A 23926-nucleotide genomic window follows, 5' to 3' on the forward strand; every position below is an offset into this window, starting at 1 on the left:
ACCCCCCAACATAAACCATGAAACACATACTTCACAAAACCAGTGTGCCATGCAATCACAGCCCTTAAGGCAAAATAACATACCCAAAATACTAGTAATAGGTGACTCTATAGTCAAGCACACTGATATCCCACTCACTAGGCTGAATAAGGAGAAGGTTACCAGGATCCACCACATAACACAAGCACTCAGGTCACTCCAGGACAAATACAAATATGACTCTGTCATTGTCCATGTTGGTGTGAATGACCTGAGCCATATCTCCCTGGACTACATGAAGAGAGACATGGAAGAGCTCTCTGATCACGTAGCCCAGGCCGGTATGGCCCTGACCCTGAGTAGCATCCTGCCCTCACCAAGAATGATACCATGGTATAAAGAAAAAATTCTCGATTTCAACAATTGGCTAAGTTTCTGGTGTCATTCAAAGGGGATCGATCCAGTGTCTGTCCGCCTGGGATGACATACTCGACAAGCCACGCTGTTTCACTAGAGACGGCTTGCACCTGTCACCCTTAGGCTTTCGAATACTGGCCAAGGCTCTTGCCACCCCATAGTGCCTTTTTTAGGCAAGGCTCAAAAGACAAACCCACTGCAGTAAATAGCACAAGTAACAAAAAACTGAGGGTAATGCTACTCAATGTCAGAAGTCTAAACCTCAAAATGCACACACTCGAGACACTCCTCAGTATGGAGAAAATCGATATATGTACAGTAACAGAAACCTGGTTTAAGGCTCCAGAGAGCACCCCAGCACTACCAGGCTACAACTCATACCATACATTTTGGCCACAGAACCCAAACTGAAATACAAAAGGGGGGTGTATCCATAGTTATCAAGGATACCCACACCTCCAGGTTAGTGGCACAGCACAATGCTTCAGAGATCATCCACGTGCAACTAACAATGGGCAAAACTGCAATTCTAATTGTAGCTTGCTACAGATCACCCACCATGTCCCAGGACCCCATTCCGCGTTTCTGGAAATGCTGGGAAACATAAAGGTCCTACCAAACACCCTAATACTGGGTGATTTCAATTACCCAAACACTAACTGGGAGAACTACTCAAGTACTAACTTCCTTCCCCAACTTTTCCTAGAATTTATAAACTCAAATGCCCTGGCTCAACTGGTGAACACTCCCACCAGAGGTGACAACATATTGGACCTGGTCATCACCAACATGGGCGACTGGTGTTCCACACCAGAGGTCAACCCTCGCTGGTTAGATCTGACCATAAACAAATCACTTTGGACAAGAAAACCACCATGAAAAACTTTTCAAAAGCAAACTTCACATTACTTAAGACCGAGGTGGAAAGTTTCAAAGCCCCCATGCTGAAGGATAACACTGTCCAAGCTGCAAAATCCTTTACTAATGCATTCTATGGGCAGCTACAAGAATGCATGAATCATGCCATCCCAAGCAAAACCAAGACTCACTCCTCCAAGAAAAGGAAACCAGTCTGGTGGACTCCTGCCATAAACAAGCTATACAATAGGAGGAGGAAACTAGTACAGAAAAGAGTAAAATCCCAAGAAGGGAAGACATCCCTGATCAGTATCAGCAAGAAACTGTGATCCCTCATAAAATCATCCAAGGCGAGCTTTGAAAGAAAAATTGCCAAGGACTCCAAAGATAACCACAAGGCATTCTTTACCTATGTCAAGAATCAAAGTGGCAATGCTCAGATCTGCTCAGAGTTAGTGCAGAATGGCACAAAATACACTGAATTGACCAATGTCACCAACATCCTGGCAGACAGGTTCAGTGCAAACTTCACCCCCAAAAGGGCCCATAACCATACCAGAAGCATATAGAGTCCCTGAAATCACAGACACTCAGGTTAAAACCCTCTCCAAAGCCAAAAACACAGCATCAATGGGACCGGACGGTGTCCCAGGCTGCGTCCTACATGAGCTCAAAGGTGAACTAACCCCTCACCTAAACACACTGTTCAAACAGCCTCTCCACAGGCTACATACCCATAAAGTGGCGCACAGCAACGGTTATTCCGCTCGACAAAGGTGGAGCCACAACAGACCCCAGGAACTATTGCCCTATAAGCCTGACTAGCTTGGTCTGCGAGGCTATGGAGCGCATCATCATGGAACTCATTAACAGGGACATTGGGAACCTCCAAACACTGGACCCTACCCAGTTTGGCTTTGTTAAGGGCAGATCATGCCTCTTAAGCCTGGTGGACTTCTTTGAGACAGTTACCAAGGCTATAGATGAGGGAAAGGTGGTACACACAGCCTACCTAGACCTCACTAAGGCCTTCGATACCATTCCCCATTCTGGTATTATAGACAAGCTCACCAGCCTGAACATAAACCCCTATGTCACAAGATGGGTTGCCAACTGGCTCACGGGCAGAACCCACATGGTGAGAGTTACGAAAGCTAGGTCCGACTCTAAACCAGTTACAAGTGCCATTCTCCAGGGCTCAGTCCTAGGACCCCTCCTGTTCGGCATATACTTCTCAGAGCTACAGGCAAGCACAGGAGGACTATGGCTGACCATGTTCGCAGACGACTGCAAACTAGGGGCTATAACTGACTCTCCGGCTGACACAGACATCCTCCAAAAGGGTCTCACTGAGATGGATACCTGGTGCCAAAATCATGGCCTTAAGCTAAATGCCAAATAGTGCATAGTCATCCCCTTTGGAAAAAACAAAGTACCCACAAACTACCACATAGTTGGTAGTCCCCTAAATATGGAAGACATAATAAGGGATCTGGGGACCCAAGTAGATAGTAATCTCACCTTTGATAATCACATTGCCAAAGTGGTTAGAAAATCCTTCTATGTGGCCCACCTAATCACAAAAGGGTTCACATCTAGATCAAAAGAGGTCATTGCGCCCATCTACTCATCACTCATCAGACCCATCATAGAGTACAACGCCCCATTTGAGATGTACCTTACAAGACACCTGCAACAGCTGGAAAGACCACAGAAGTACCTCACCAAGAGGATCACTGGCCTCAAACAGATGCCCTATGCAGCTCGACTGAAGAAACTCCAGTTGTACTTGGTTGCATACCACCTACTCAGTGGTGATCTCTGCCTGACATACAAGGCCCATGTCCACCCCAGAATTGATGGACATGCTCCACCTTAAAAAAACCTTATCCCCTTGAGCCACACGCTCTAGGGATCTAAACCTCACCACAACAATAAATAGGATGTGCTGAGGGATAGATTCCTGTCCCAGAGACTTCCCATGCTTTGGAACAAGATCCTAATCTACATTAGGCAGAGCTTCTCGCTAACGCTCAAAAGAAACCTTGACGAGTGGATGGGAAACAGAAAGTTTAACTCGGGGATCACTTCAGTGGCTCTGCTGGACAGAGGCACAGGGAACTAATCTAAGGGGGCGGCGAAAGCCAACACATTCTGGCTAGGTTTATAAATGCCTTTGGGCAGATAGCCTAGTACCAACCTATGAACCTATAAAATGGTTCCAAAGCTATTTCTAAGAAGGATATTTCCAATCAAGGAACCTTTAGCATAGGTATTCCCCTGGGATTCGTCCTTGGGCCTCTGCTATTCTCATGTTTTGTTAATTACTTGCCTTTTACCCTTTCTCGACTAAATATCACCATGTACACAGATGGGCTCCTTCTCCTGGAACCTTTTAAAAACTGTTCTACCTTCAGGAGGAAACTGCGAAGAAGCTTCACAATGTATGCAACGAGGCCTACATCAACATACTTCTCATTACTACTTGAAAATCTAGCATCATTATTTTTGTAACTTTATACTATATTTTATTTAAAACATACAAAAATAGTGGTCTTTCCTGTAATGTTCATGTCTTCAGTACATCTTCTAACTCCCACTGCCACCCTGCTAATCCTCTTTACCCTAAAAAGACCCAGAGACTTCCACAACTGAAGTTAACTTATAATTGATTTCTGATGCCATTTTCATTTTGTGTTATGCATATAGACCTCCAGTACCATGCAACATGTTTACTTTTCTAACACATCTTCAACATCAATTAAACATATACCATAAAGTGATGTGAAAAGCACAATAAGCCGCCTACTTACTCTTGCGGTTATCACGAAGATTATCCTTCTGTTCTGTGGTGTTTTTTCTCTTTAAAACACTCTTTGGTGGTTCATCATCCGCTTTGAATACTAGTGATAATTTCTTTTTGGGAATTCTGTATCCTGCATATTAAAATATAAACATAATACTATTTTTACTTCACTTTACTAACCAGAGTACCCCAACTTCAGCTTGTTACAACTGGGTATGGCTGATTTTCAGTACAGGACCAAATACAAAACCTCCATACACTGATGGCATTTTAACACAGTGTAACATTCACATTTACTAATACAAATTTTAAGCAGCATGACAGACAACTGTAGCACATTAGGCCTAACAGATCCACTGGACGGTAGACAACAAAGCCATTGGTATTTAGTGTTTGAAATGGGCCTAGCACTGTCAGGGATTTTAAGAGAAAGCAGAGTATATTAGAAACAAGGAAAAGAAACATGAAGTTGTAACATGCAGTTATTGAGAGGGAAGTAAAACAGGCATATAGAGGTAACAGCAGTGCAAGTGGCTCAACAGGTAGCAGACTCGCCTTCAGTACTGACAGACCAGAAGGCTATGGGTTCTATTCCCACTCAAGGTAACTGGACTGCTCACACTGCTGTGCAGTATTAAGGGGTGCTGCACTCTTGAGTGTGTTGCCCTTCATTTAAGATCTTAAACTGAGGTTTCATCCACTAGAGATTGTGGGTGTAATTGTGAATGTAAAGGAACTGATGGCACCTACTGAAAAGAGCAGGTGAATCCCCCAATGCCTTGGCAGAATATCCACTAACAGTACAAATACCATCTTGTTTCTCCTCTGGAAAGAGGCCACTTTCATAGTGGGACCAACCCAGTCAAAGGATGAGTAAAAAATAAATAAATGAAATTAAGAAAAGGGAGCTTGTGGAAATAAATGAGAGATTAGCGACAAGTGAAAGGAACAAGGAGAGAGCAGAAAGAAGCTAAGAGGAAGTTACTTACTGGAATGAGAAAAGTTAATGGAAAGAATGTAAACATGTTGAGGGGAACTGCAATGAGTTATAGTGTGGTTGTAGGTGAGGAGGAGTTTATAGGAAAATAAGTAGAGAACCTGATCAGTAGGGAATAAAAGTGCAGTACAAGCACATAAACAGCAAAAGTAGGCATTATAAAGTGGTAATACAGGAAGACATCAGAAAGCTAAACAGTACTGGAGGGACACAGCTGTATTTATGTAAGAAGGGCATCCTGGGTAAAAGAAGATTGTGAAGGTAAAATGAGAATGCCAAAAACGATACAAGTTGGTTACAAGTGTTTTCTGGATGGACTGCAATGGGTGAATTCTGTTTGGTAGCACCATGTGGACATAACTTTTAGAGAGAAAGCGATTCTGAACTAGCTTCTTAAATTGGGTCAATGTTAGACAATTATGTCAATTAGGGTAAAGAATTCCAGAGTTTTAATCCCTCAAAGAATCAAGTGTTATTTTTGAATCTTTTTTTTTTTTTCTGAGGCTTGACCTGAAATAACTAACAGGAAGCTATGTGATCCAGACATAAACTGAGGTTTTAACTGTACAATCATTTGAGTGGCAAAAATTGTTAAATAGAAAAGCTGGAAGTTATGGAGTATAGTCAATTTACTTTATACAGAACAATGTGGGGGGTTGAAATAAGACTATAATAACATATAATGTCAGAAAGTTGAGATGTAGTAGGGCAAAATTATAGGCTGGTAAACATGCTACTAATGTAAATGTCAAAATGTACAGTTAATATCTTATTCCTCTAAACTAAGTTTTTGTTAATAATGCCAAAATCTGTTTTGTGCCCATAGTTACAGATTTTCTCATCTATGTTAAACTGAACTAATTAGAATACACAATTTTAAAATGACAAAAATGTTTAAATTACTTAATAGTAGAATGTACTGCATTTTTATTCTTTTTGATGCTTACATGCACATTAACTATTCCTGATCTTTTATATATGTTTTGAAAGCTTCCAGTGTTCTTTCTAAAAAACAAAAAAATGAGGTTAAAAGAATGTTCCATACTTTGTCTACAGATAAGTTAATCATTATATACAAAATGCCATCACATTTTCTTGTCAGTTGTGTGTCTATTTTATGAAATGTAAAACAAGAGAAACGAGTAAGCAAGCAACGGTCTCTAAATGGCTAGAAACTATTTTGTTTTTTAAGAATAAAATCATTTAATGGAGTAGTCAGTACTCTCTCTGCTAAAGCGGCAAGGATTACATTTGATTTTCTTTAGGAATATTTCAGCTTTTAGCTATACACAACGGTGAGGCAGGGGCTTATATTCAGGAGCGGCCTTGGGTCAACTGGTGCCCTAGGCAAAAGGGCACCACGGCACACCCCACCACACCACCCAGTGCCCCCATCCTGGTCTACGTACACCAAATAAATACTGGAAAAGTGCCCCTATTAAAGCGGCGCCCTAGGCGGCCGCCTAGTTGGCCTATGCCTAAGGCCGGCTATGCTTATATTCACTTATTTACAAAGTGTTACAAACTGAACTGTTAGTCTACAGTTACAGCAGGTTTTGCCTCATCTGCTCTACATGATTTAATGTCTTAGTGCTGTACTCCCTTTTTGTGATCAATACAGAGTGTTTCTACTCATAAATAAGGAATAGTGGCAGGCATCTACACTAAAGGGGATGATACTTTTTTATTTATAACACAGGATTATAATCAGGTCTCCAGCCATAACCCATTTATTACATGTTCATGATATGGATGGCAAGAAATTCACCTCTGGAGAGAAGTTCAACAGGTGACTTGGCATCCATGTCGAGAACACATAACTGAACATTATGATTGGAGACCCAACCATAATCCTTTGCAGTGTATGGAGCTTTATCTGCTCCACGTACTAACAGTTACAGTAAAAATAGAAAAAGAAAACGCTGTGTGTTTTGCTGGCTTTCAAAGCCATAAAGCACTTAGCCACTATGTTTGCCACCTTTTGTTGTGGCTAAAACCAGACCAAGGCCACACCCCAAACATATCCCATAACTCTGCCTATCTCCTCACCTTTCCTTCCACTTTCCATCCATTTTGTAATGTCACTGTCATATCAAATAAGGGGGGCACCTTTTTTTTCCTTTTGTGATGCCTTCTTTCTGCCAATTTACTATGCTTTTCTGTAAAAAGCATAGTAAATCTGCCAATTTAACAAACTCCAACAGTCTTTTTCTTTTTATGAAACAGAATACTGGAATTTGTACAGTGTTTTCCAGACTACTGTACAATCACTTTGATTTCTGGATAGTCTGGAAAACAAATGGATAGGTGACAATGCTGTTAGCCAATTAGTGAGAACTGTCAGAAAGACAGTGAGATACAGTCCATTATGTTTATGCTCATCTTCCATGCGTAAATTGTCCAGATTTTCGCCTGATTTGTTTGGCCTGTTTCTCATAAAGTCGTGGTTTTCAGACAAATGAGAAAGGATTGATGTCACTGACTAGAGACATACACTTGAATTTCAGAGTTCATATCCTTCAGAGAAATTGCAGGTGAACACACATCCTGCTATTTTACCTACATTCTAGTACTACTAGTATGTGTTCTCTGCTACAGGTAATACACAGACAACTGTCATCTAAAGTCTGATAGAGTGTTCAAAAGAACTGGCCAGATACAATGCTTGAGTGACAGGGTGTGCTGGATGTTAAGAGAAGCTTGCATAACATTTATGTAGTGCATGAAAAGCAGTGATTACGCTTTGACATTCGGAAAAAGGCAAACCAGTTAAAGAACTACTACGTGTTTCTTTGCCTATTTCCTCATTTACGAAACAATTTTCTTCCCTATCTTTTCATTCTACCACTGTAGTATAGTCAGACTGCAAAATAAAACCCTGATTTTGGCTGTTTCTGTTATCCCCTGTTCCTACAGCTCTGGTACATTGAGCCATCTTTAAGCTTATAATAATCTCGCAGAGATGCAGCAACTGTAAGGATGGTGGAACACTTTAGTAATAACGCCCTTCGTTATTTTCCATTCTTTGCTCTGTTGCTGCCGAAGAACCAACCACAACCACCCTCTTCCAGTTCTTTTGTTCCAGGAAATGCCTTCATGAATTATCTACTCATGTGAAATGCTAATCTGCCTTCAGCATCCAATAAAAATGCAATCCTGAACAACTCCGGGAACTTTTCTCCCAAGTGTAGTTGTCGGATGCCTCTATTTCTTTGACGGATTACTTTTTTGTACCTGTTTATGTAGAGCTAGTGTTCCTCAGGAAGAATTAATTTTTCTTCATTATATTGGGAAGAATATCACCTTTCCGCTCCATAAGTTTATACTTTTGTATCTAATAGAATTGTTATTGCATTATACAACAACATACTAAGATCGTCTTTGCCCTAATGCCATCATTAGCTCACTCAAGGCACAGCATCAGAATTCAGCAGCTTGTATTTTTTTGTTTCCTGCAATTTTGTTTATTTCTCAACCTGTTCCAGAAATCATGGTAAAGCCATAATTAACTGTAGAATGTTAAATGCAGTTGTTTTATTAACCCCGATTTGTGTTAGCCTGTATTTCCATAGAGAGTCTTGATACTGAAATGTATACCGTTATTTAGTGACTTCAGTCCCTAGTCATTTGTCAGGAAACCACAAATTTTATGAGGAAATTCTGCAAAAATCTGTGCCCTTCAGAGCTATACAAGCAGAGTTTTAAACTCCTTAGTCTGCTACTTCATGGCAGCGTATTAAGCTGCCATGGAGCTCGGACGTAAAGAAACTTAACGGTTGCTATTATTTTATGCTGGCTAAGCAGCAGTTTTGCTGTTTATCCAGTGTAAAATAAAAAGTAATTTAAAGGGAAAAACAGAACAGTGTGTGTGTGTGTGTGTGTGTGTGTGTGTGTGTGTGTGTGTGTGTGTGTGTTTATGTCTGAGTGTGTGACTGTTTTCGTATATTAGAGTAAAAGTGTGATCAACACAGCTGTTATTTTACACGTGCTAAGCAGCTCTTTTGCTGTTTAGCAAGTGTAAAAGTAAAAAAAAAAGCATAAAAAAGAAAGAAAAGTATGTATGTGCGTTTACAAATCTGTATGTGCGGGTGAGTGTATGCATGCTTGTGAGAATGGGAGCTAAAGTGTGTGTATGTTTTGTTGGTACGATTGAAAGCCATCAATCAGTGCAGCAGCAGTTAAAAGAGGTTTGCATTCCTCTGGACTTTGACAATGCAGATAATAAATGCAGCCATACCTCTCCACTTCTTGGAGCATACCTCTCAACATCTCAGTGCAAAAAATTTGGACAAAGCCTAACAGAATGGGGGGGGGGGGGGGGGGACAAAGGCCGAAAAATAGGAGCATATTTTAAATATTACTCTTATAAACTTAGAACGTTGATAGAATAACAGAATTTGTCTTAACATGCATTTTTCTGAAGGATATGAAGTCTGAAACACAAATGTATATCATTATTTAGTGATTTCAGTCTTTGGATCATCCTAGTGATAGTGATTTACCAGAAAATCACAAATTTTATGAAGAACAGACCAAAAATATGAGGCAAAAATCTGGACAGTCTGCACAGATCTGGACAGTTGAGAAGTATGTCTTGGAGCAAGAAATCCAGATCAAGCCTAAAATAATGGGGGGGGGGGCAAAAATATGGACAGATTGTAAATAGTGCTCTTATAAACTTAGAAATTGTCTGGAATAGCACAATTTGTGTTAGCTTACGTGTTTGAAAGAATAACAGCTCAGTGATCCCATAACCTGATTCATCTGCACTGTGCCTCTTTCTATTTCTTTAAAATCTAATTAACAATACGCAATGTCATATAACATCATTTGCTTCGTTCTCAGTTCTTATGTTGCTTTTTCTCTGCAGCGGTCTTATGCAACAATATAGATCTTTTATTTTGTAGATCACTCTCTATGGAAAGACGTTTTGATCTCTTTATATGGAAAGAACGTTGGTTCTTGGGGAGTGATCTAATGTAACAATGACTGTTTTTAGCACACGCTGAGATATGCTGGAAATAGATTCAAGTATGCCAGAGTTCTTCCTCAGCAAACAAACAAGCAAAATAAACAAATCATTGTGCCTTCTTTTTCTTGATTTCTACAGTCATATGCATAAGCATTTATGCTAATACTTTTCAAACCACGAACATATGAATAAACTTTACCTCCAAATTTAAACAGCCCTTTCCCTTTCTGGGCTAAAACAAGTTTTAATACGTTAACAGAGATGGAAGACTCACTTTTTGAGGACAAAGTATGGAATCCAAAAATGTTTACCGCTCTTTTATCTCTTGATTATGTATAGCCATCTCTCTTCAGTACTGTTAACACTGTTAAATGTAGGTTGCAACACAAATGTCTCAACATCCCTGAGCTCTGTATTTAATACCTCATACAAAACAATCACAGATCAGCTCTTCCACCAGGCTTAATTTATATGGGATACATGTCCAACGTGCAAACCACTGGAATAAATGGCATTTATGTATATATAGCTCTTGTTCAAGTTGACAGTCCTTTACTGTTGCCATGGTTATTTTTTGTAATGTCTTCTATAAACGGATCTATTTTCAACAACCATTTTCCTTCCTTTGTTTGACATTTGTAATCATAATGGAGTAAAAAAGCCCATGAGATTTACTAGGGGCCAGGTAGACAACAAGTAAAGCAAACGGCCTTGCAAATGATTAGGATGGAAGTGGGAATGCAATGCTAAAGTAGGTAGAGGTTAGGAAGAACATGGCTGTAGTGATTAAAATGGCCAAGACTTAGGGTAAGAAGGGAAGTAGCAAAGACATTTGGTAAAGTGGTTAATTTTTAGATACTAATCCAAGAGAAAGAAAAGTGCAGTAGCTATGAGAATACAAGTCAAGGGAGAGACAGGCTGTAGAGGCTAGAGAACTGGTTATATTAGTTAGCAGTAGCTATGAGAATACTAGTCAAGGGAGAGACAGGCTGTAGCGGCTAGAGAACTGGTTATATTAGTTAGCAGTAGCTATGAGAATACTAGTCAAGGAAGAGACAGGCTGTAGCGGCTAGAGAACTGGTTACATTAGTTAGTGCTCATTACAAAACACAAGGGGGAGTTTCCATTTTGGGAGAAAATGAGGAAAAAAGGTGGGTCACACGCTGGAGGGACAGGTTCATCTCCCAAAGACTGCCCATACTCTGGAATAAGCTTCCCAGTCATGTCAAGCAGAGCACCTCACTGGCCCTCTTCAGGAGAAATCCTGACAAGTGGATGGGTAACAGAAAGTTCACAACAGGGATCATTCCAGTGCACTACTGGATATGGGCACTGTGAACTAACATCGGGTGGCACGGTGCCTGGGCATTTTTTGGGGGGCTAGGCTTGTAAAGGTTCCAGGGCCATTAGGCTAGTACACACCTATGAACCTATGAACCAGTCTGCTGGCCCTATTATTGAGGCAAAACACAGACGTGCATTGCCAGGACTTAAAGCAATTAAAGGATTATCTACCTATATAGCTATATTTATCTATATATATCCATCCTACAGGAAGGTTTGTCCGACATAATTATTTGGTGCCAAAATCATGGACAAATAGAATGACAAGAATGCATTGTGGTATATAGTTCCTATGTATTATTTGAGAAGTCTTTTACCCTGGGAGAATGCCACACCGACAGTATACCCCTAGGGGTTTTCCCAATTGTTCATGATTTGAAAACTTATGTTGGCAGCAATAGAATGTTTGACCAACATATGTCTACTGTTGTAAGAAAGTTCTTCAATACTACACACCTTAAAAGGGATTGTGTCTAGATCTAGGAATGTCATTGCCCCCATTTATTTATCCCTCGTTAAGCCATTAATTGAGTATAATGCCCTATCTGGCTTGTATCTGTCCAGAAATATGGAACAACTAGAATGCCCACAAGGAGACCTTACTAATATAATACAAGGCCTAAATAGCATGCCCTACATGGATCAGCTCAAAGCCCTATACTTGGTATCCTGCAGAATGGTAAGAGGTGACCTCTGTATGGCATACAAGGCATCCGATAACCCAATACTGACTGGAATTACTGCACATCAGCAAGTCAAACAGCATCAGACATACTTGGTTTAGGGATCCAAATGTCTTCTGCAACATCAGCAGAATGGTTTGAAGGGACAGGTATATCTCACAGAGGGGGTACTACAGCTCTGGCAGAGACTCCCCATTTACGTAAAACAAAGCTCATTCCTGTCCATATGAACAGTGCATGGGAAACAGAAAATTTACCCCCAGAACTGCACCCTCCACTACTAATAGACAGAAAGAGCTATTAAATGTTTTATCCCATGCCTAGATCCCTTCAAATTATCCAGGGAATGATCCCAGTTATTCTCACTATGGGTAATTATATCTATATCTATATATAGGTTCATAGGTAAGTACTAGGCTATCGGCCCTGGGGCCTATATAAACCTAACCAAAACAGTTCCCTGGCATTCACCACCCTAGAAAGTTATTTTCCTGCGCCCCTGTCGAGCAGAGCCACAGAAGTGATCCCTGGGATGAGTGTCCTGTTTCCCATGCAGTTTGTGAGATTTCTCTTAAAGAGGGATAATGAGGACCTTTGCTTGACATGAATGGGTAGTCTGTTCCAGAGCATGGGAAGTCTCTGGGAGAAGAATCTACCCTCCATGTTCTGTTTATTGTGGTGGCAAGGTTTAGGCCCCTGGAGCGTGTGGCTCGGAGGGATTGGGGTTTCTTTATGTGTAGCATGTCCAACATGGCTTTGTATGTTAGGCAGAGGTCGCCTCTGAGTAGATGATAAACGACGGAGTAGAGCTGGAGTTTTTTGAGATGGTCTGCGTATGGCATCTGTTTGAGGCTGGAAATCCTCTTAGTGAGTTATTTCTGTGGCCTTTCTAGCTGTTGTAGATGTCTTGGGAGGTACATGGCAAACAGGGCATTGCACTCTATTATAATGGGTCTGATGAGGGATGAGTAGAGAGGAATGATGACCTCTCTTTTTCTGGAGGAGAACACCCCTTTGTGATGAGGTGTGCCACGTAGAAGGATTTCCTGACTACTGTGGTGATGTGATTATCAAAGGAGAGACTACTGAACACCACTGTCCCAAGGTCTCTTATCACACTTTTGGTGTTTAGTAGGCTACCACCTATGTGGTAGTTCATGGGTATGGTGTTTTTCCCAAAGGGGATGACAATGCACTTCTTGGCATTGAGCTTTAGGCCATGGCTTTGACACCAAGCATCAGTCTCAGTTAGGCCTCTTTGTAGAATGTCCACATCCTTAGGCAAATCTATTATGGCTCCTAGTTTGCAGTCGTCTGTGAACTTAATTAGCCAGAGACCAGCTGTATTAGCCTGGACTTCTGAGAAGTAGATAGCGAACAGGAGAGGACCCAGGACCGAACCCTGTTGTACTCTGCTTGTCACTGGTCTGAAGTTGGATTTGGAGTCTGCTGCTTTCACTGTGTGAGTTATGTCAGTGAGCCAGTTGGCCACCTATCTTGTGAATTAGGGATTTATGCCCAGTCCAGTGAGTTTATCTATAATACCAGAGTGAGGGATGGTGTCAAAAGCCTTGACGAGGCCAAGATAGGCTGTGTGCACCACTTTAACCTCATCTACAACTTTGGTGTCTTCTTCAAAGAAGTCATTCAGGTTTCGAAGGCATGATCTACCTTTTACAAATCCAAACTGAGTAGGGTCCAGTGTATGGAGGTTACCAATGTCTTTGTTTATAAGCTCGAGGATGATGCGTTCCATGGCCTTGCAGACCAGGCTAGTCAGGCTAATGGGGCGGTAGTTCCAGGGTCAGTGGTGGCACCCCCTTTGTGGAGTGGGATAACTGTCGCTGTGCACCATTCCATAGGCACAAAGCCTGAAGTGTGGCTATGGTTGAACATGGTACTTAGGTGGGGTGCCAGTTCATTCTGTAGTTCATGCAGAACGCAGCCTGGGATATGGCCTGGTCCCATGGATGCTGTGTTCTTGGCTTTGGAGAGTGCAGTCTTTACTTGTGCATCCGTGATTACAAAGGCTTTGCAATCTTCCGGTATGGAGATGGGCCCTTTCGGGGGTGAGGGAGGGGGTAAAGTTTGCATTGAACCTGTCTGCTAGGATGTTGGCAATATCAGTTGGTTCAGTAAATCTAGTGCCATTGTGCTGTAGCTCAGAACAGATCTGAGTGTTGCTATATATATATATATATATATATATATATATATATATATATATATGTATGTATGCATACACATATACATAATTATCCACCATGACATGGGTTGGTCAGTCTAACACCAAATGGGATAGGTTAACTCAAGCGCTAAAAGCAAAACTGGCTAGGCTTAAAGTGGTCTAGAAGGGCAGCTAGCCTGATACTTGCTTATGAACCTATGAATCTATATTACCTGATTAATGATCGCTGCAGTAGAACTTGTTAAGAATACTGCAGCAGTGAAGGCAAGGACAGCTACCTTTATAATAAGATTTTACACAACTGTACTTCTTATAACAATGGTCCTAAAGGTTTCAGGAGAGGTAAGTGAGCTAGTGGGAAAGGCTAAACTGACTCTCCCAAGACCATAGTTATCCATTGAGCCTGTTTCTTCAGGATTTCAAACGCAATTTTTAAAATATATTTTTTTCTCTTTCCCACGTAGTTTGGAAACCCCACATCTCTGGTACAGACTTGCTGTTTACTCTCTCTGCTGTAACAAAAGCACAGTGAAACATGCTTTCTGGCCTTTGGAAGACCTTTCTCATCGCATGTTTCTGGCCTTTGGAAGACCTTTCTCATCATGGCAGTCTATCAGTGGTGGTACTTTTCTCTGGCTACTAAAAACTTAGAAAGATTTCATAAGTAAGCCCTTAATTCACATCTGTAATGCAGCTCACTGTCAAACTTTTATTTATTGGCATTTGTTTATTGGGGTAGTCTACTGGGCCTTGAAGAGTCCATTTCAGAGGCGGCCCAGGGAGAAAAGCTCCACAAGAAACAATAACAAAATGCAATTCACACAGGTTGGACATTTTACAAATGCTTCCTAAGTAGTTTTAACATAGAAATATATACATAAAAGTAAAGCAATAGCAGTAAATTCAAATCCAAGTATGAAATAAACTATCCAAAGTAGTATATACATAGAAATATAATTTCAGAGAAAACAATAGGCAGAGATTCAATCTAAATACAGGAAAATAGTACATATGAATGACAATTAATTATACTGAAAATTCCAAGAGAGAAAAGTATTAGAGATAGGAAGTAACAGAGGCAGGGAGTATATTAATCCTAAGATTAAGAGTAAGTGCAAATGTAGTAATGCCAAGAGATGGGAAAGGAGATAGGAAAAAGAGTCGGGGGTAACTGGCAGTTGTAGTTAAGATATTGACAGGAAAAAAATACTTTTTTTCCCTCTTGAAAAGTAGCTTTAATTTTTCTTCTTCCAATCCTCTCCTCTCTGCATACTACTTCAGACAAAGGTTACAAAGGTATTATTCAATCTGCTTGTTTGCAGATTTTAATTACTATCACCAGCCTGTGCTTGGACATAGTGGATCAGTCTGAATGCATATACTATATTATCTTTTCCTTCACAGTTATGTATAAATCAGCAGTGGTAACGTGGTTCCTCATGCTGTGAATTTGGAGAACATAATAGCATTTTTTTTTAACTGAGGAGTCTGTATGTCTGCATGATGAAGTCACCTGGTCAGCATGGTACCTGTTAAATCAGTCTTCCCCTTCCTGAGCCACGGTCATTGTTATTCATCAGGATTCACACCAGATGCACTTGTACCTGTGTAGACATGTGAACGGTGCCTTATTTCCATAACTGAGCTATCTGCTCTAATCTGTGTTTAGGTTCATAGGTTAGTACTAAGCCATTTTAAGCTTAGCCAATTATCCCTTGTGAGACTCAAACCCTGCACCTTGTGTTTGTAAGGCAAACACCTTACCCATTAGGCCACCCTCCCAACCCTTGTAAGCAGTGCTGCTGCCATGGGCAGTGGTTGTACACTTGATGGCTGGCCTGTTCCCTCATGTTACTGACAGCTTGCCTTTTTAAAAAAACACCCTTTTCCTTTGATTCTCTCCATTCCCCTTGGGGTACGGGTGCATCGATGCTTGTGCATAATCACGCTGGGTTTGTCATCACATTTACTTTGTTGATGTCCCGGTGCTGAACTGACATTTACCTGTTGCACAAATTTGCTATGTGGTTTTGTCACTTACGTGGGACAATGAGAAACCTTCAATGCTGCTATTTCTGCACATAAGTACAGAAGACATATGCGTCAAAACAGCAACTAAAATGGGATAATCCAGGATCATGGATTTCCTTGTACAGTTGCTGTTGCTGTACAGTGCCACTTCATCAGCTCACAATAATGCTGAAACTCTCTTTCATTTTATTTCTATACAACTGTGTGTATAGGGGCATGCTTGTGTATCTCTTTATTACCATAAGAAGTTTCCTGAAGCTTAGAACAATGACACTAAAATTTGGATGCTTTTCATAGAAAGTGGCTTGTTGTACAGTTGTCATACATTTGCATCAACGGATGCATTGTAGTTGCATACAATCCAGCAGAAATTGGAGAGGGTTCTTTCTCTTTATAGTGTGTGTGCCTTGCAGGTAGTGGAATCTCATGTTCCATCTCTGAATGTGAACACGGAAAGCAGCAGAACATATGGATACTTCATGCTGGCATGTCATTGATCTGATTGTTTTGTGCTGACCAGCTATACCAGTAGCTTTGTAGGACTAACAATAAGAGTTACATGACTAGTATGACTTTGAACTGGTGCAGTTAGACCACAAGTTGTGTGTGTAGCTGTAAATACAGTGTGTGTGTGTGTATGTCTGTGTGTGGCGGATGTTGTAACAGTGAACAATGGAGCAGAGCTGAACTGGCACTAACCCTGTTTAGGGATCATCTGCTGTCAGTGCAGTGGGCTTACTGCAACAACTGTTAGGTTCCCTGTGCTGACATCACCCACAGCTTGAGTCCCCCACATCTGTTGCAGCATTTTTATGGAGAGGTGGGCAAAGCACCACAATTCACTGGTACATTGTGCATCTGTGTGAGTTTCGCATGGCTGGTGTAAAAAGAGACTGATGTGACATAGCTGGGTTGAGGCCAACCCTGTTGCATGGAATGACTGTTGGGTGCCTTAAGCTGACATCACCAGCATATGGGGTCCATCACAGCTGTTGCATCAGTTTATTATGGAGAGCAGGGCAAAGCAACATGGTTCAACGGTACATTGTGGGTGTTTGTGTGTTTAGCATTGGTGGTGCAATTGAGAATGATACAGACTAGGTGGGCTGACAGCAATCCAGTTAGGGGGAACACCTGGAGTCAGTGCAGTGTGCTTGCTCCAGCTATTGTTGGTTGCATCAAGCAGAGATCCTTACGAGCGATGGTTGCCCATAGTTATTACATGACTCTTTTATGAAGAAGGAGGAAAATTCCCATGGTGTACTGGTACATTATACAAGGGTATGTGGGTGTGTGTATTTAGTGTTGATGGTGTGACATACATAAATGTAAAAAAAATAAATGCCCTGGTGGTTTAACTTCTGATGTGAGTGCAGTATGCTTGGGGTAACAACTGTAGTCACACTTAGCTTCTGGAGCATTCATTTTGTGAAGAGAAGGGTAAAGGCTCATAGTTACCAGACAGAGAATGTGTTTTCAGTTTTGTGTGTCTTGTACGTAAAATGTATTGTGTAGAAATGTTTTAAATATTCCTTGTTATCGTACTCTTTTGGTTAACGGACGTCTATCACTGCATATACAGTGTGCTGCCACATAGCTTTCAGTTACATACACAGAACTGCGGTCACTGGATGACATTCTTTCTCTCACTTTCTATAAAATATTACTGTGGTGGCATGTGTAAGAGGGGCCTTGATAATGCAGTGCATGATCTAGAATGTGTACTTGTATGTATACTCATGAGCATATGTCAAAGTTAAATACAGTATAGGCATGGGTGTTTATGTTGTGACTGTATAAATTGTTCTGTTATAGTACTAAATGTCTAATTGCGTGTGGGTGTGTGAGTAAGTGTCGATGCTGTCAATGTAATGAACTTAATGTTAATGGCCATAGTGACTGGTGCATTGGAATGGTGTTGACCAGACTGGTTAATGCATGGTTTGCCATATGGGCATTACAATTGCATTAATAGAGAGTCACATACTGGCTCATTCTTTGGTGATACATTAGTGTGTGTGTGTGTGTGTGTGTGTGTGTGTGTGTGTGTGATGCGGGTCAAAACCACAGGGACACCCATCTAGTGTTTGTAGCCTGATGTGAGCAGTGCATCTTTACTGAGTGTGCGGTCACAGCCTGAGAGTACATCCGGCATAGAGTCATAGCAGGGATTGATGCATTATTTCTTTGCTTGTAAATGGCTTGTCACGACTCAATGTTTCATTTAAACACTTTGGAACAATTTATTGTCGGTAAGTCTGCCTGCTGTGATGCACGTAATGAACATTTGTTGAGTGACTATGCTGTCTTAGTTATAAAAGCAGGTACAGCAACAGGCCTGATGAGCGCCGTGAAAAAAGTGTAGCATTCCAAAGGGGAAAATAAATTGAATTACAACAGAGTGCACTGCAATTGCTACTTAGTCAGCTACAAATTGTTTCAAAGTGACTGTTACGTAACTCATTTTGGAGGAGATAGTGACTTGTATCCAGGTTCAGACAGAGTTATGAGAAATGTGGAGTTAGTGTATACAAAAAGTTATCGTGACAGCGTGCACTGGAAAACACTGTTGACATTGAGCTAGAAAAATATGCTCTCTGTTCGGGTCAGTGTTAAGCATTAGATTAAGTGAAGGAAGGAATATATTTAGCCACAGTGGAAAAGCATAACATCGATGAATATGTACATATCAAGGCAGTACTACTGACAAATATGAGGCAACATCAAAGTTAAGAGGTGACAAGATAGAGGACTGTACTGGTCTGTCAAGTAAATAAGCTTATTTTGAGTTGATAATCAGAGTATTCCTTTTCATACATATCCATATCTGTGAGCTGTCAAAATCCATTGAAATCTGTGTATGTTGCAGAGATGGTTGCAGGAATACTTAAGGCACGATTATACTAAGGATTGCTAAAAGCATTTTGTAGCACTGTTTACTGTGAAAGTGCCCTTCAGATGACACGAGGAAAGACAAAAATCGGGGAACAGTTTTACTGGAACACAGACAGATGACTAATATGTTTGATGTGCATTGTCATGCAAAGCAGACAAATTAGCTGTTTCTTGCAAGGTGGAAAATGTGATACTCTTGCTAGCTGATGGTGGGGATTTGGGAGGAGTAACTTGAGCAGAAACTGAAGCAGATCAAAGTGAAATGTTCAAAATAGTGTTATCTCATCAACTAGCTGATACTTCTGTAAGCTTTTTGCACAGAATGTATGAGGCATCACTAGGAAGCACATTTGTAAGTGGAACTGCACAGCTGTAAAGGATGTTTTTTACTGTAACCTCTCAAAATTAGCGCTACTTCTCAGTTCTTCCAGTCTAAGTGAATGGAATTCTGTTGTGACAGCCCAGCCATGGGTATTGTAATCTCATCAGCTGAGCATTTGAGGGAAGGTTTAGTTTTAGAAGAAAACAAACTCAAAATTGCTAGTAACTACATTGATCTGGTACATTTATTTATTTTATTTTTATTTATTTTACATTTTTTGACCGGGCTAGTCCAGCTGGATATATGTCCATTTTCAGCAGAGGCCCGGGGAGAAAAGCTCCTCTAAAACACAGTAAAATGTATATATAAAATAACAATATTTAACAGGTACAAGTACAATACAAAATTAAACAATTTTATACATGATAGATTTTACAGATGAGGGTACATTAAATATGTAAGCAAATATTTTCACTTCAAAACATGTCTGCTTACAGAATCATATGACTTGTAACATTAGTTAGTTATAGGTAGGTAAGGCTGAAGACATTTAAGGGGTATTGATGAAGACATTTTAATAAAATATAAGGCCTGTTATCTTTACGGTTTTCAATAGGCAATTAGTATATACAGTTAATAAGACGGGTGTCTTTGTGAAAAAAGAATATGTAGTTAGTCTGGGTTCACACAGGGACATAACCAATGGGATTTAAGGTAGGTTTTCAGCTTGCTTTTAAATTGCGTTAGTGAAGAAAGCGAGGTCAGGTCACTGGTGAGAGAGTTCTAGGTTTTACTCACGGTATTAGAGAACAAAGAGTCACCAGCCATATTGTAGGTTTTACCTATTTGTACTAGTATTTTATTAGATGAGCGCAGGGTCTTAAGGTTGATGCAGGGGGTGATAAGGTTGGTAAGAATTGAAGTGTTAGTAGGCTAATACAGGAGTTTGTAGGCATCTGTTAATTGTTTGAATAGAAGTAAATTTGGCAACTCTAGCCATCCTAGTTCATAATTAGTACAGTGATGGGTTCTATATGCAGAGCCTGTTGCAAATCTAGCGATATTGTTGTAGGAGACAGCCAGTTTGTTCAAGTTGTTTTTTGAGAGGTTAGTATATATAGGAGAGGCGTAGAGGAGGGTGGAGATTAAGTGGGTCCGGGCAACAGTAGCCCTTGCTAGTGGGGTGAGAAAGTATTTGATTCTATAGAGGGAGCCTAGTTTTTTGTTGATTGTTTTTATGGTACTGTTAATGTGAGTATCAAAGTTAAGGTTATTATCAATTAGTACCCCTAGTAGTTTGTAGTTGAGTCAGGGGATATGATGGTTCCATTGTTTGATGTAACAGTAAAGTATAGTGGGGAGGCCCTACGTGTGGGAGTAAAAAGTAGGGGTTTGGTTTTTTTGGGGCTCAAGATGAGGCAATGATGTAGTAACCATTCCTCTACTGTGTTAAACACATTTTGGGTGAGGGACTTAAAATCTGATGGAGTGGGGGCTGAGCATATTAATGTGGCGTCATCTGTGTACTGTATTGAGGTAGCTTGAGGATTTACAGAATGTAGGTCATTGATAAAAATAGAAAATAGAAGAGGTCCAAGTATAGTGCCTTGGGGGACACCGAGTGCAATGGGGAGATGGGGAGAAGTTGTTCTCCCACAGAATAGCCTGTTGCCTATTGTTTAAGTTAGGATTGAAACCATTGTATAGCCAGTGCATCTAGAGATATGTTTTTGAGTATGTTTATGAGAAGTTGGTGGTTAACCATATCAAAGGCTTTAGAGAGATCAATAAAGAGGGCTGAGGATAGAGCGTTGTCATTGTGATTTTTGTTAATACAGTCAGAGAAGGATAAAAGGGCAGTTGTAGTGCTGTTAAATGGCCTGAAGCCATGTTGGCAGTTAGCTAATAAGTTATCTATTAGGTGTTTTAACAGTTGCCTATGAATGCATTTCTCCATGATTTTTGCCAGTGGAGATAGTATAGCAATAGGTCTATAGTTGGATAATTCCCTAGAGTTTCCACCTTTATGCAGGGGGATAATATGCAAGATCTTCCAAACAGAAGGAATAGTTCCCTCAGAGATTGTTCTGTTAATCAGAATGGAGATGGGCTTGGCTATGGCATTTGCAGCTTTTGGCAGATATTCTGCAGGTAGGAGATCCGCTGCAGTGGTGGTAGGTTTGAGTTTCAGAATAAGGGTACAGATAAGGGATGTAGGGACAGGTTTGAGATTAAATGAGGGAGGTAAGGTAGCAGTTGAGGAAGTCAGAGATGAGCTGTCATGAGTTAGTTGATTGGCAAGAGACTGAATGGTCTCAGTAAAGAATGTGTTAAAGGTACTGGCAATTTGCTTTGGACCTACTGGGGTGGGTGTGACAGAATGCCCTGAGTGTAAGAGTGTATTAATCCCTGCCCAGAATTTTTGTGGTTTGTTTTGCTGGGTATGTTGTAGTTGAATGTAATAGCTTCTTTTGTCTGACAGAATGGCTTTTTTTTGTATCATTCCTTAGCTGCCTAAATTTTAAATGATCCTCTGGGCTTTTAGTAGTAAGTCACTTGACCCAGACTTTATTTCTGAGGAGCATTTTTTGTTTGGTTGCTTTTGAGAGCCAGGGGGCAGGTTTATTCCTAGTTCTAATGGTCCTTTTTGGTGCATGGAAGTCTAGAATACCTATAGATTTAGTATTAAAGTAGATTACTGCTTCCTCTAGAGGTAAGCTTTTGAGGGGTGACCAGTCACATGCTTTTAAGTTCAGTTTGGAAGATGCCAGGGTTAAAATTTTTGTTGCTCCTTATTGTTCTATAAGTGATTGGGCTAGGGATGTCAGTCTTAAATCTGATTATGAAGGTGAGTGCATGGTCACTTATATCCTCAGGGAGAGCCCCTACTTTGTAAGTTTGGTGATGTAACCTCTCAAAAGGTTAAAAAACCTCTCACTGCAGGTTTGCAATGAGCTGAATTTAAGAAAAACTTAAAAAAAAATATGTCTTATCATTTTGTTCCCGTAGTGGTCCTGTAAGCACTAGAGTGGCATAAGACCAGACCTTAATAAATGTTAAGCTCCCTCCCCCCGTTTACGTTGTTAAGGCCATATCACGCACTTGCCAGTCAAGTCTGCCACTACTGACCAGCAAATAGCCACAGCAGAATAAAAGATTTGGTTCTGCCTGCTGTCCATACTGATAAGGTGTCCCTTTATCCTACAAATTTGAAGGATACAAACTCTGAAATCCAAATGCATGTCACTATTCAATGACTTCAGTCCTCTTTGATTTGTCTGAAAACCACAGACTTTATGAAAAATCGAGCAAATAAATGAGGCAAAAATCTGGACAGTTTAGAAGCAAGGCAAGGTGAGCGCAAACGTAATGCACAGTATTACACTGCATTTCTGACAGTCTCACTAAGTGGTTAAGTGCTTTACAGCTTTGAAAGTCAGCAAAACACTTAGCTTTTTTTTTTTTTGTTACTGTAATCAGTAGTACATGGAGCACAAAGCTCCATACACTGCAAAGAATTAGGATCAGTTCTCCGAGCCTAACCTACTGTTATGCATTCTCGATATGGATGCCAAGATTCACCTCTCAAGTCCATATCGTGAACACACAATAAATGAGTTACGATCAGTGACCTGATCATAACCCTTTGTATTATGAAAAATCATAGGCTGCTAGTAGTAAAATTTCAAGGATTCTAAGAGTAGGTAGTCTCACCGTAGACTGGAGATAAGTACTTGAGAATAATGTGGCCATTCATCTTATGGGAAATGGTGTTTACCTGGTCTGTCTAAGCTTGGAAGCACTCCAGCGGGGTTGAAAGTTTAGTCATTTTATTGGCCAGAGGGCTCATTATTTAGATTTCAAATTTCATTTCTAACTTCTATAAATTAGGAGCATCTGCACAGCTCTGTGCTCACTTCCACAGAGCTCAGCAAACTTTAGCTACTTGAATGTGTTTCAAGCAGCATTTCTGCTGAATCCATTGCCATGTGAAACAGAGCCCATCCCTAACTCTATCCAAACATAACCTTGACCATTGTATGGGAAATCATAAATTCATCCCTGGGTTGGCTCCACATCTCTTACAGACACAGGCTGACAGCAAACATCCCCTAACATTGGATGAGAAATTGCAAAATTCTCCACCAGGTGGGCCCCTATATCTCCTACAGACCAATGCTGACAATAAACATTCCCTAAATAATATACACCTAGATAACTTTTTTAGCAACCCGCTAATTAACATACCCCTCCAATTTAGATGCACATGTTACAAGGAGATGCAAATGGGTTGGGTTGTGCGGTTAGTTTTATAAAAGGACCTTGTGGTCGTTAGCCTAGTATATGCTAGGAGCCTAAGAATCAATAATAGCATTATAAATGCACAAAAGTATAGTTATGTAAAATCCTACAATAAGAGTAATTGTCCTTCTG

At 40.5% G+C, this 23926-nt stretch overlaps 1 protein-coding gene across 1 annotated transcript in view; it reads right to left on the reverse strand.

Moving 5' to 3' along the window:
* Positions 1-23926, reverse strand: part of LOC122813872 (zinc finger protein 26-like) — a 369001-nt gene that overhangs the window by 125012 nt on the left and 220063 nt on the right. Inside the window, exon 5 of the mRNA XM_044086412.1 lies at positions 4068-4190. Coding sequence (XP_043942347.1) covers positions 4068-4190 — 123 coding nt within the window. The remainder of the gene's footprint in view (positions 1-4067; positions 4191-23926) is intronic.

This window comes from Protopterus annectens, chromosome 10.part0 (assembly GCF_019279795.1).
Source record: "Protopterus annectens isolate FY-2018-M chromosome 10.part0, PAN1.0, whole genome shotgun sequence".
NCBI lineage: Eukaryota > Metazoa > Chordata > Ceratodontiformes > Protopteridae > Protopterus > Protopterus annectens.